The sequence below is a fragment of the Carassius auratus genome, chromosome 13 (genome assembly GCF_003368295.1).
Source record: "Carassius auratus strain Wakin chromosome 13, ASM336829v1, whole genome shotgun sequence".
Classification (NCBI taxonomy): domain Eukaryota; kingdom Metazoa; phylum Chordata; class Actinopteri; order Cypriniformes; family Cyprinidae; genus Carassius; species Carassius auratus.
In genome coordinates, this window is record NC_039255.1 from 19,052,488 (window position 1) to 19,065,849 (window position 13,362).

Sequence of the window (13,362 nt, forward strand, 5' to 3'; positions counted from 1 at the left end):
ACAGCAGAGGCAAGCGGTTTACACAGTTTTCTCCTGTAATGTGGAGAGCACATAGAGCCAGGTTCTTACCGCAGGGTGGTCTCTGCCCAGGGTCTTCTCTCTGATGGACAGTGCATCATTAAGGAGGTTTGCTGCATCTTTGTATTTATTCTGGTCCCTGAAGAGCAGAAATCACATACAAATCAATCGACTGCAATTCGTTGGGCAACAAAGGGCTACTGCTAAGGTCTTTCAGAAAAAAATAAACCGGCAACACGGTGATGGCAAAATAGCCTAATGTCCCAAATGGTTTGCAAACCCAGATATTACCATAGTTTACAACAAAAGCTATAGACGGTTTCATCGGGCGCACACGCCTGGACCTAAGTTAACTTCCGGTCTGTGTTGTGTATATCGGTCTGGCTGCGGTGCCATCTACAAACGCAGTTAAAGCCAAGGTGATGAGTAGACTGAACTTGGGCTCTGGTGTTTGTGCTGCGGGATGCGTTTCCCATACATTTATTTATTTTTGGAGACTCGCCACAATTTTAAAACTGATCGATTTTCAAAAAGGCTTCGTTAAATAAACATGAGTAACGTAACATTACGTAACGTACTGCACATTTAATAATAATAATTACTTACATTTATGTTTAAATATCAAAACGAGGCACGGGTGTTTTTATATCACTGTATTTCTGAAAGAAGACTTGCATGTTATATACCTGATAAAGCAGCATGTGAGCGTACCAGCTCTGCTTCGTTTACAGCTGTTACTGGGGAAACCTCTATTTCTCGCGCTTTATGTCTGTGCTTTAAAACATCTCCTGCTGGCAAATAATGAATTGCATTTTCATTAAGTCCGCCTGATCCACACAGAAAACACATTTTGTTTGTTATCAAAAAATATCTACTCTAGAGGGACTTGGCTGTTGTTATTGATTCTATTTGGAGTCTACCGGAAGTTAAGTTAGGTCCACAAAAGCGCTCACGCGCAGTAACGTTTGTTTATGTTGATGCCGTTGAAACCGTCTATAGATGATGATCTCAACCTATTTGTTTGAAGCACTTGCTGATACCACAGTGCGGTTTAAGGTTCAATAGAGGTGCACCAAGTCATTTTTCTACAAAAATATTGACTCTGCATATTAATAAGGAGAAAGTATTTTAACACGAAACAAACTAAGTAATCTTACTGACACCAAACTTTTGAATGGTAGTCCACATACGTGAGCAGGACTTGTGACTAACATGCTTAAAACTGTACAGTAAAGTCAGCTGAGTGGAGAGTGAACACATACCGTATTTTTCGGACTATAAGTCGCACCTGTATATAAGTCGCATCAGTCCAAAAATATGTCATGACGAGGAAAATAACATATATAAGTCGCATTTATTTAGAACCAAGAACAAAGAGAAAACATTACCGTCTCCAGCCGCGAGAGGGCGCTCTATGTTTTTAGTGTAGACTACAGGAGCATGGAGCAGCATAGAGCGCCCTCTCGCGGCTGTAGATGGTAATGTTTTCTCATGGTTCATTTCTCTCGGTTCATGTCAAATTAAATTTGATAAGTCGCACCTGACTATAAGTCGCAGAACCAGCCAAACTATGAAAAAAAGTGTGACTTATAGTCTGGAAAATACGGTATATATTACGCCGTGTTCTGCTGACCTGTAGACGAGGGCAAGAATGTTGAGCATGGTGGCTACGTCAGGATGATCGTGTCCAGATGTTTTCTCCAGATCTTCCAGAGCCTGTTTGCAGAGAGGAACGGCCACCTCATACCTGCCCTGCGAGGCGTACTGGATCACCAGATTGTGGAGGGTCCTGAGACGAGCGGGGATCTCGTAACCCCCCTGCTGCGCTGCTGCCACTGCACTGCTGTGAGGAGGCTGGACTGAAGCACGAGAGAGAATGAGATACGGTAAAACAAAGTGTATTATACTTGGTGAACATCTTACAACTCAATATCTGCTGTGTCTATGGCTGTTTCACTAGATGGCCATCTGCCAAAACATTGAAAACAACCTTGAGTTGGACACGGAAACCGTCTGCACGGTCACAAAAAATTGGGCTTCATACGGACGGTGTATGTGGATCACGATGCTGGCTCAAAATCATGATGTCAGTCTCAATCCTAGGTCCCATACCTAGTGAGCTGCCTACCTAGACAGTATTTGTAAGCATGCAGGACAGTATAGGCTGCAATATGCCCCAGCAACTTAAGGCAGACATATAGAGGCAGACATATAACTTTTTTCTCAAACAGAATCAGTGTGTTTCAGTTAAGATGATCAATTAGCAAAAGTCAACACGTAGCTTCTTTCTAAGCTCTTCTTACTAATACTGTCGCTTATGTGCACAAGATCTAAAAGCATGTATTTTCCGTTGTGAACCTGCCTCAGACTTAAAAGACCAAAGCAAACTTCAAATTACACAGCTCAAATAAACAAAAAATTATTAAAAAACATGGCAAGTTGACAGTGAAAGGACTGCATTGGCAGCACTTCAGGAATGAGAAGAAGAGATTAATGCAATCTTTCTTAGAGCAGATTAATGTCGTCCTTATTGAAAAAGCCTGCTGGAGATGATTGACTGCAGAGATGCATCGCTGAGAGAGAAACAGCCACCTGGCATTCATGTTTCAGGATGAGGGCTAATCTGAGGACGCTCAGGACTCAGCAGTGTCAGCCTGCGACATACGATGCCACAAACTCCCGTGCACTGGAGCGCTCTCTGTCACAACACGAGCCGTGCTGCTCTTTGATCCTGCTCCACTGTCAACGAGCCAATTATCAGACAGGAGAACAGAGAAAGTGAGGGGATGAAAGGAAATACAAGAGAGGACACTCTTTCTAGCAGAAAATAACTATTGTTTGTTCCCCTTCCCCATCAACCCACTGCACATTTTAGTTTTCCATAAATTACACCTTTTATTTCACTAAATTACAATTGTAGTAAAGTATACTGATTTGAAAAGAGTAAAAGGAGAATGTAATAAATGTAAAATGAATGTAATCCCCCCCCCCCCCCCACATTCAAGAAAATTATATTTCGAGGTTACTGAAATTTTTCATTTCATATAAAAAAAAAAGTGCACTTTGATGGTATCAGATGGTGTTATGATATCACACTACAGTGAAATACAGCGGAGTACAAAAGTCTGAGACCACCCTGAAAATCTGTGATGGTCTCATTTAAACCCAGATATGAATAGAATATTTGTTTGTGTGTATATACATTTATATAAATATAGAGATTCATTTAATATACATGACTGTTCAAAATGTGGAGTCATTAAGTACATTTTTTAAAGAAATTCATATTTCTATAAATTAATTTAAATAAATGAATCCAAAATGACAGTGAAGACTTGTTACAAAAGATTTGAATTTCACATAAAGGGTGTTCTTTTAAACTTTCTATGCAAAGAAACTTAAAAGCATACCGATTTCCGTAAAAATATGAAGATATTAATACTGTGTATGAAATGCTTCTTATGCACCAAATCAGCATACTTAAATTATTTCTGAATGAAGATGGTAACAATGGCTGTTGAAATCACAGGAATAAATCACATTTAAAAATATATTAAAATAGAAAAAAAAAACTGTATTAATAATTTAACTGTAATTTTAAACTGAATTAATATTTCACAATATTACTGTATTTTTGGTCAAATAAATGCATACTTGTTGAGAATAAGAGACTTTTCAAAAACAACTGGAAATCTTACTTAAAAGTTCTGAATGTTAGTACAGAAATTTAATCAAAAATATACATTTTATATTTATAATTAATTATAAATGATCAATTCTTTCATTATAATTTACTTTTAAATAACGTTAAAACTAAATTGGTGACAAACTGTATAAAATTAGAAACTTTTTACTAATGGTCTCTGACTTTGCGGAGACTTGTATACCATACGCCTGAGTGGTCACCACTTTCTAGTATCATGGTATTTCAAACCACAGTGTTTTAATTGGGACAGGTCTATATTTTGAATTGGACTATTTTCTATGTGTCCTGTGTTTTGTCAGGTCAGGGGTCCAGAGATGAGAGCGACTTACTGCCAGGGCCCGGCTCATCCTGCTCATCTGGGAAAAGATCATCCAGTGTCTCCCTACTGGAAACAGAGTCCTTATCATCCTGATGAGGGTGAGATGGAGAGAAGCACAGAGTGAGATAAAGGCTCTATGGTAAATGTGAGGAGGACAATAAGATGGAGTCTCACTGAAGGGCTGAGGTCCTGGTCATATTTCTTGAGCTGGTTCATGAACTCCAGATGTTTCTTCTCCTCCTCCAGCTGGGCCACGCTCTGCTCACTCTTCTGCAGCCGCTGCTGGGTTCCTGCCAGCTCGTCTCTCAGCCACTGGTTCTCCTGACACAGCCTCCGCACCTGGACAACAGGAAGAGCAGCCCCAGGGCATTTTCACTCATTTGGAGAAGCGAACAGAAACAGTGACAGCCCACTTTTTCAGCCGCCCTCCTTCAGGAAAGATTTTCCCTTTTATTTTACCTACCCATAGTCATTAAAAGAAAAATAAATCCAGAGCAAATCCCATATACTATTGTACACTGTAAAAATTATAGTAACAACCCGTTAATTGGTGAACTATTAGTTAACTTACTATATACAGTAAATACTTGCATTATGTAATTTTATTTTAAAATACTGTTAACTGTATGGTTTCTAAAAGTTAAAAACTATTAATTACCATGTCATTTACAGTGAAAAAAAAAACAAAACAACACAGACAAGTTTAGTTTCTACCTTTTATTTTTTATGTTAACTTACAATAAGATGAGTTTGTGTTACATTTATGTTATGCTTAATGCATTATCTCATCTTTGTCATTTCAGTCTGTTCCCGTTATAGTGTCTTTTTGTGTATCACCTCATTTTATGGATATACCACTTATAATTAATTTATCTTTCTTATTCACCACCTGTATTTTTATTATTATGGTGCCTCCATAGTTCTGTTTCCATAATAGATTTGCCTGTTTTCCTGTTTATCACACATCTCTACTGTATATAAATTGCTTCAGAAACAAAGGTGACTTGACTTACAGTATCACTACATTTTAAAGTAAAAAGCAGATTTTCTGTTCATGCACATTGGTTTACTAAAAATATATCACTATTAAATAATATAGTAATATATTTTACAGCTGCCAGTTTTTACCGTAAATTTAACAGGGTACTTGTTTACAGTGTATGATATTTCTAACTAACCAAGAATTTGATTAATAATGTGATTATGACTTGTTCGCACAACTTGGAGCCAAATAATACAATGTGAAATACTATATCAAATTAGAGCGGGGGGATGGAATCGAATTTGAGTTTGGATCTTGCACTCAAACCACACCTGTGTGCCTGTACGCCACCGAACCCAAGAGCACAGATTAATTTTAGATGTGGTGCAGTACCTGTGCTCGAAGCTTCTGTTTCTCTGCCTCCACTGCACCCAGATGCCCTGACAGAGCCATCATCACCTGCACCGATCGATAAAAGAGAGAGAGAGCAGACGTGGTGTTACTATGGTTACAAGCTAATTTATTCAAAAAACAATCCCCACATCATCCCACACTGCACCTGTGCCTCGCTAAGGCCCAGCTCCAGCATCTCCATAGAGCGCTGGATCATGGCTGTCTTCTCCTCAACAGCACGACCCTCCTGGCTCTGTTTGAGGCAGCGCAAGGTCCCCATCAGCCCCTCCAGGATGACCTGATGTTCTGACCGGAGCGCCTCCAGCCCCTGCATGACTTCCCGTGTCCGACATAGCAGCTCGTCCTGGGACAGCTTCTCTCCGGGGTCCCCCTGCTCATCCGTCTCCTTCACACACAGCACGCTCGACATGTCCTCACGCATCCTACAGAGAGATAAGACACGACATAAGAATGAGAACAGAAGTCTGGGAACTTCTCCTGTTGAGATGAGTGTGTTTGTATAATTGATCAGACGTGAAGACACTGAAGGCAATTAAATGAGAGTCGTCTCTTCTTAGTCTTGTCCTTGTTCTAGAAACCCTTAATGAATAATTCGAGTCACTGTAAATGTGAGGTGCGTAGAAAACGCTAGGACTTTCCAACATCTCGAGGAAAAACAATGAATTCCCTACCAACTCCCAGAAAACACCATGGGAACTGGACCTGGAATGCGCTGTAGAAGTTACATGGCCAACTGAACCAAACATCTCCTCAAACTGAAATTGATTTGCTTTTAATCCAGATTTTTTTTTCCTCACTGAGCCAAACATCCACATTGCCTTCAGGAACTTATATAACAGAACTAGGAACCTATAAAATAGCTTGCGTGTAGTAAATCTGCTTAGCCCACTTGCAAAGCTTAACAAAAATTACAGTTTCACTTAACAGTATTTAAGCTGAGGCAACGGGCATCAACTAGATCAAGATCATGTTAGCTCAGATTTAACCAAATTAGCTGAGATGGACTACTTAGATAATCACATTTTTCCGGGTGGTGCTTGCATGGGCAAAACACTCTGATACAATGCTATGGTGCTCTAGTTGGCTGCCAGGCCATTACTATGTGATTGCCAAGACATTTTTAGCATGTGCTATGTGGCTATTAAGGTGTATTTTGTGGTTTTTAGATGGTTGCTTACTGATCAAACATTAGTCTCTAGATATCTAGGCTCATATCTCTTCCTCATTGAACATCTATGGGATTTCAGCTTGTTTTAAAGCCTTCACTTGTGCACATTAAGCCCAAAGTATACTTCAGTTTGAAAGCTTAGTGAATGCCTTAAGCAAGAAGAGTGGAATGTGGAAAATAAGTGTATTCTGCACAGATGGACCCCCTGTCAGTAGATTTTCGACTCATTGCACATGTTGAATTGGCGGCAGGGCCCTAATACAGATTCGGGTGTGCAAAGGAACTGTATTCATCAAAAATGAAATTAAAAATCACATTGACTTATTGAGCAAGACTGTTCTTGCTCTACTGATTTATTCTTCTGAGAGCCATAAATACCATATGTGTGTTGGGTAAAACCATAAATCAAAATGTGAAGTGAACAACGCTTCCCATTTTTGGCACACGTCATCTTCCTGAATGATTATCTATCTGAAGTAGTAAACTGCCATTAATCCCCATGATAGTACTCATGGTGATTAAATAAATGCGCCACGATTCGAAGCCAAATAATACAATGTGAAAATCCGTGGGTGAGGGCGCACACAGTTGCTTTGTTTTGAGTCCACCTTTCATTTTTAATGACAAACAGAAACTACTGCCACCTTCTGGTATGGAGATATTTCCACTCACACAGGTGCTGGAGACACATGCTAGTTGGCCGTGTCTTTGCGGTGTACTCAAGTGCAACATTTCCACCCCAAATGTAGGACGACTTAATGTAACACCACAATAGACTTCCACTGCCGCTAGCTCTTTGATGTCGGTTTAATGTGTCTGGGCCTTTATCATCCACCAGGTGAAATCATAAGTGTTATCTCTAAGGAAAGTGGGAGCAGACCACATCATTTGAGGGATCATTCAAGTCCGTACCACAAGTGTTATGTGAGTTACACACCAAAGTTTAATACTTACAGTATTAATCAGCAATCATAAGTATTAGCTAGTAGCTTGCTTTAGCAAACACAAGAAACATGGAATTCAAAACTAAAAATGACCAAAAATAAGTTCACTCTGAAGTGCAACAACAACGCAACCTTCAAGATTTTGAGAGGCTCCTTACTCTTTCTAGCCTGACACAGTGACACAAAGCAGCTGTCGCTGTTATTGCCAAGACACTACTCACCTGCGAAGGCAGATCACCGTTGCTAAGGCAGTGGGTGAGGCACGTTAGCGTACGCGTACTGGGAGTTATAAAAACCCAAAGAGAAAGAAGAGAGAACCGGAGATTGTTGCCCTTTCCAACGCAATACATCTAGAATAAAGCGAAGATGTTGGGAAAACCCATTTATTGGAAATTAACACGTCTCCTCAGCTTTCTTTTCTCTTGTGAAAACAACCCTACAGTCTCCTCCCTACAATGCTGATGTAAAGAAGAGGTTGGTCTACAAGCTGCTCTAGTGCTTTGGACCTGTGCTGTATTCCTGCGGGACGGGAAATGGGAAGCGAGACGGCAGAGATTCATGTGACCCATAAAGCAGCTTGTCATCTGGCATGTGACAACCACTGAGCAGGAAACACCATAGCATGATGGGAATCAAAGTACTGATTAATGCTGCACAAACTCTTCAGAACCAACCAATTTCCATAGCTCTTTTCCAACAGGCAGCACCCACTAAACACTCTCATTTAACTTAGAACCCCCAATAATGTTAAAAACAATATTAAATGTTATCATTTTTGGTTGATAACCAATAATCTGCGGATATTAAAATGGAAAAACTTTTTATTTTTGTCCAAATTAAGAATAAAACGCAAACTAAATCTAAAACCTATTACAAGTGGCTTCATACATTATGTACACATGACAAACGTATATTAATTTTGAGACTTGCTAAGACTATGTTTGTTTAAGTGTTGTTCATGAAATCTTATATACAATATAGCAAACGTAACAGGCGTATTAATTAGAACAGTTTAAACTGGTCCTTTCACAGCCCCATTCGTTCAAGTACCTTTTTATCAACACCTTAACAGAAACGTGTCCCTTTTAAATCATATTATACTGGAAGCCAATTATCATTACAATAATTCATTTTAAAATAAACTATTGATCAGTAGCGGCTCCTGAGTGTAAATTTAGGTGGGGCAGATTCTGGGTCAAATCACTAATATGAAAAACATTTTGTAAACTTTATATTCTAATCTCGAACACATGCTGAACATTTTTTGGCAAAGATGTCCTTGCGTTATCCTGTGGGTGGCGCAGTAATCTTGACTGACAGGCACGGAGAACAGCATAACATGCTGTATTATAATTGCCTTATAGTATTTAATCACCAAATTTCCCACATTACAAGAGCAGAAAATGCGGATAGGAGTAGAATTCTGCGCAAACCCGCGCCAAAATTCTAGTCTTGAAAATTTTGAAAATCTGACACTAGTCCGTTTAGCAGTTTGCAATCAATGTTCAGCAAAAAATAAATAAACTTGAAATCCATTCGTACGTGTTTAAAAAATAAATAAATAAAAACCTTTACTCATATTTTAAACAGATGAGGCTTTAAGTAAGGTTTTGTTTTCTTCAGTTGCTAAATAGGTTTTCATCACACAAAATTCACAGCTAAACTAAGCAGTACACACCATAAGAAACTATTTTGAACAGAACACATGCATAAACATGTCAAATTCAGCAATACCACCTGCGTGTATGTTGTCTTGTGAGCATCAGTCGTTCAGAACCATGGCAAGATCTCATGATAGACAAGAGCAGAGGGAAAATTTACACTTTTCCAAAGACAAAAGTGCAGTGTGAACAAATCCCAACAGAATGAGATCATAAATGAAAAACACTGCAGGCCTGAACACCTCTTATACGTGATAACAATCAATTCTTTATTACTCAATCTGGAGAGGTTGAGACAGCGAACGCTAAAGATGCAGTGTTAAACAGAGGAAGTTACGGCCTGAAAGCAGAGAGCTGAAGAGATTGAACAGGTTGGGTGAAAGACTCATTAGAGCTATTCATCCGATAGAAGTACTCTAGCAAGACTCACAACACCGTCTATTGGGAAATACTCTCCTGTGGCCTCAGGGGGAAGGGAGAGGGGGTCGAACCTAATGCCTGTAACTATAACAACATCCACGCTGTCCAGTCACAGGAAGAGATATTGCTGACATTACAGGAAGGCCACACACCAAGGGGAACAAACAGGACAGAGATTAAAGAAATAGTTCTCCCGAAAAATGACAATTCTATCATTCACTCGTTCAAAATCTCCTCTTCTGTTAAACACAAAATGAGTACTGCACAAAATTTTTAAAGACTATCCTGGTCATTATTTCAGTAGCCTACAATTTTAGTGAATGAGGGTGTGTATCATTTACAATAATAACCCATACAATAATCCATCCATTTTGTGTGCTATATTCCAAGCCTTATAATGTCTTGTAACATCTTTGCATGAGAAACAGAGCCATATTTAAAGTGACATCCACCCTGCATCATCTAAATAACGTGTCAATTTAACTCTCTTGTTTTTAGTTTCAGCATCATTACTCCAGTCTTCAGTGTCACATGATCCTTCAGAAATCATTCTGATATGCTGATTTGCTGCTCAAGAAACATTGCTTATTATTATCAATGTTGAAAACAGTTGTGCTGATTAATACTAATGTGGAAACTGCAATACATTTTTTTTTTTAATTCTTCGATGAATAAAGTTTTAAAAATGGCATTTATTTAAAATAGATAACTTCTGCAACAATATAAATTTATTTTCTGTCACCTTTGATCAATTAAACGCATCCTTGCTGAATGAAAGCACTCATTTCATTAAAAAAAAAAAAAAGGATCTTAATACCCAAACATTTGAACCATAGTGCATACTGTGAAAGTGCATTCTGGTGCTTCATTTAAATGATCTCTATTCAGAGTGTGATTGCCCTGACACTTCAGTCCAACCCACTCAGCACCTCTGATTTCTCAAACACTATTGTGAATGTTCAAGCACTGTGTTACACTCTTTCTGTGTTATTTTTGGGAAGCATCTTGATGTCTGAATTTTTAAGTGTCAGCTGTGCATGAACAAAAAAGGAAGTGAAGTGTTAGCATAAACAATGAATCAAGAAACCCTTGTTATGATGTTACTTTTAATGGAAATCATTAAAAATCAGGTGTATTGTGTTCCAAAAAATCCAAGTGTGAAGACATTAGTATTAGTATTACATACTAATACTAAAGCAAGCAAAAACACAACAAAAATAGCAGTGTGCCTGTGTTTTTGCACATATATCATTGTAATAACATTTATTATTTTATGTACATAAATACCATGGTATATGAAAAAGGTAATTGTTCAGCAATTATGATGTATATGTCAGGGATACACATTTTTTTTATCAGCCAAGCCTCTTTGACCTAAAATAATCACTTAAGTTACCTTTGAGGTAATATTTTACTAATATTTAGCCACATTCTCAGCTGCTGATTAATAGTCACATGACATGCAGGTAAACAAATCAAATATTGAATCTTTTGAAGTGTTTTTTATTTTGATTGTTTTATTTTAAAATTACACATTGTAAATGTTTATGCTGTTTTATAAATTAAATCATTAAATTATTAAATGATTTAATTTAAATAATTACATTTCTATATTACTACTTACTATATTATTTATTATTGGCTTTTCATTCATATAAACCCCATTTTGTGACAGTTTCAAAAATTTACAGACAGCATAGTCAATGAATAATAAACTAAAGTTATAACTTTGCCATTGATTCCCCGGAGGAGAACTTGCCACTGAAGCCCGAGCTCCACACATTCACACGGCTCAAAGACTGAGATTCCTTCACTAACACACAAACGCTTTCACTGAGCAAAACAAGCCATCTGCATACTAACTAAAAACATCCACGTCAAGCACCTTGTGCTCAGATGATTCCAAGATTTTAACTGTCAGGAATTTATATATATATATATATATATATATATATATATATATATATATATATATTTGGGTAACAATGAATGAGTTCAATGATGGTGGTGAGTCAAACATTATGCTTCTCATTTAAAACAATTAAAACCAATTTCTTGCAGCAAACAATTTCATTTGATACGATTCCTCACTCAGTCAACTGGTCTAACAAGCTGAGACCAGCACAACCAGTTCATTAAGACATTTATTAGACAATTAGGCAGTTCTTAATAGGAAAAAAAAATCTAGAGAGCTGAGTCATTATCATCAAAAATATTTCATGTTGCAAATCTCAGACATATAGCTGAGCTACCATTCAGAAGTATTTATCACTTATTTGGTGCTCAGAAATTAATATTGGTTCTTATGGTTATCAGTGTGTGTGTGTGTGTGTGTGTGTATAGATTATATACTATTGTAGAAATGCCTTATCATGAGGCAGGCTGTGATGTGGTGCAGTGATATTTAATGATCTCCTGGTTTAAAGTGGATAGTTCACCTTCAGTTGCTGGTCCCCATTGACTAGTGTTTTTTTTTTATCATACTGTGGAAGTCAATGGGGATCAGCAACTGAAGTTGAACAATCCTTCAAGGCAGCGGTCCTCGATCCTGCAGACCCCAGTCCTGCAACTTTTGATATGAATCTGGTATATTCAATAATGGATCAAAAATACGTGCTGTGCCATGAACAGAGCTCTGGTGCAGTGACGGACAGTGAATGAACACAGATGTATCCCTGGGTTAATATTGATCTTCTAGATGGTTAAGCGTTGTCTCTGGTGCTCATCTGATGCATGTCACAGCCTCACTGGACTCCTGCCTTCTCTGACTCCCTCTGACTCAACATCACACGTCTGACTCTCAATATCAAGCCTCTGAGCATCAATCCAAACCTTTTACCGGGTCTAATAAAGAGACAGCGATCTCCGAGTGGTTTAAACGCGATGTAAACACTCATTGACAGCGAGCGTCGGACGGGAGCTGAGCGCGTGTTAGCTCGTTAGCATAAACAACATCTTACCGTTCAGCGGAACATCCAGATCACCCACAACGGTAACAGGGCTGGTTCTTCCCCGTCCCACCGCGAACCTCAAATCAGTATAACGCTCTGAAGCCTGTTTGGGAGGGTTGGGGCTGAAATCGGGCAGCCGGGGCAGTTGTGTGTGTGTGTGTCTCTGTGTGTGTCCAGTCTTCCGGAGCTCGACGGGGAAGTTCCTGTCCCTGACAGTCCGATTCCTCGAGCACGAGCTCAAATCACAGAGTGGCGCAGAAACACTAGACTCATAATCACACAGTCGTTGGTGAAACGCTCGGATCTCAGCGCAGACGCATCTGTCTGGAGCTGCTCTGGGTGAAAATGGCGTTGTGTTCCTCCTCCTCCTCCTCCTCCTCCTCCTCATGATGTCATCCCAGGACTGAAGGAGAGCGCTATTGTTTGACAGTCTGCTCTCTGATTCTGAGCAGAAATGTGAGAATACTCTACTCTCTTAACTAGTAATATTAGCTGCACGGATTGTTTCTGTTCATTTAACATTTTAGTTTGCAAATGATACATTGTCAATATAATGCAGTGTGGTATGCCATGATGGCTTTGATTTGGAAAATTCTATAAATGTCCACGTTAATCAAAACCATCATGCCACGTTTTTAATAAAATATTATTTTCGTTTAAGTACGCAATATCAGTAATAAGAATTGTCACATTACTCAAGCTCTTATTAGCCTCAAGTATCATTTTTGTTCATTTTACTTTGAACCTTGTGCTTTTCTTTTGTATATTTCATAAAGGAT

The 13,362-nt window shown here is 38.6% G+C and overlaps 1 protein-coding gene across 5 annotated transcripts in view; it reads right to left on the reverse strand.

Moving 5' to 3' along the window:
* LOC113112964 (kinesin light chain 1-like) overlaps positions 1-12,962 on the reverse strand; it is a 32,410-nt gene extending 19,448 nt beyond the window's left edge. For all 5 annotated transcript variants that reach the window (XM_026278965.1, XM_026278966.1, XM_026278964.1 and 2 more), the window contains exons 1-7: positions 12,593-12,962; positions 5,585-5,861; positions 5,419-5,484; positions 4,218-4,382; positions 4,054-4,132; positions 1,652-1,877; positions 70-157 (exon numbers count right to left, since the gene is read on the reverse strand). In XM_026278965.1, the coding sequence (XP_026134750.1) occupies positions 70-157; positions 1,652-1,877; positions 4,054-4,132; positions 4,218-4,382; positions 5,419-5,484; positions 5,585-5,860 (900 nt within the window). In that variant the 5' untranslated portion in view covers position 5,861; positions 12,593-12,962. The remainder of the gene's footprint in view (positions 1-69; positions 158-1,651; positions 1,878-4,053; positions 4,133-4,217; positions 4,383-5,418; positions 5,485-5,584; positions 5,862-12,592) is intronic.
* Between the last annotated feature and the right edge of the window lie 400 nt (positions 12,963-13,362).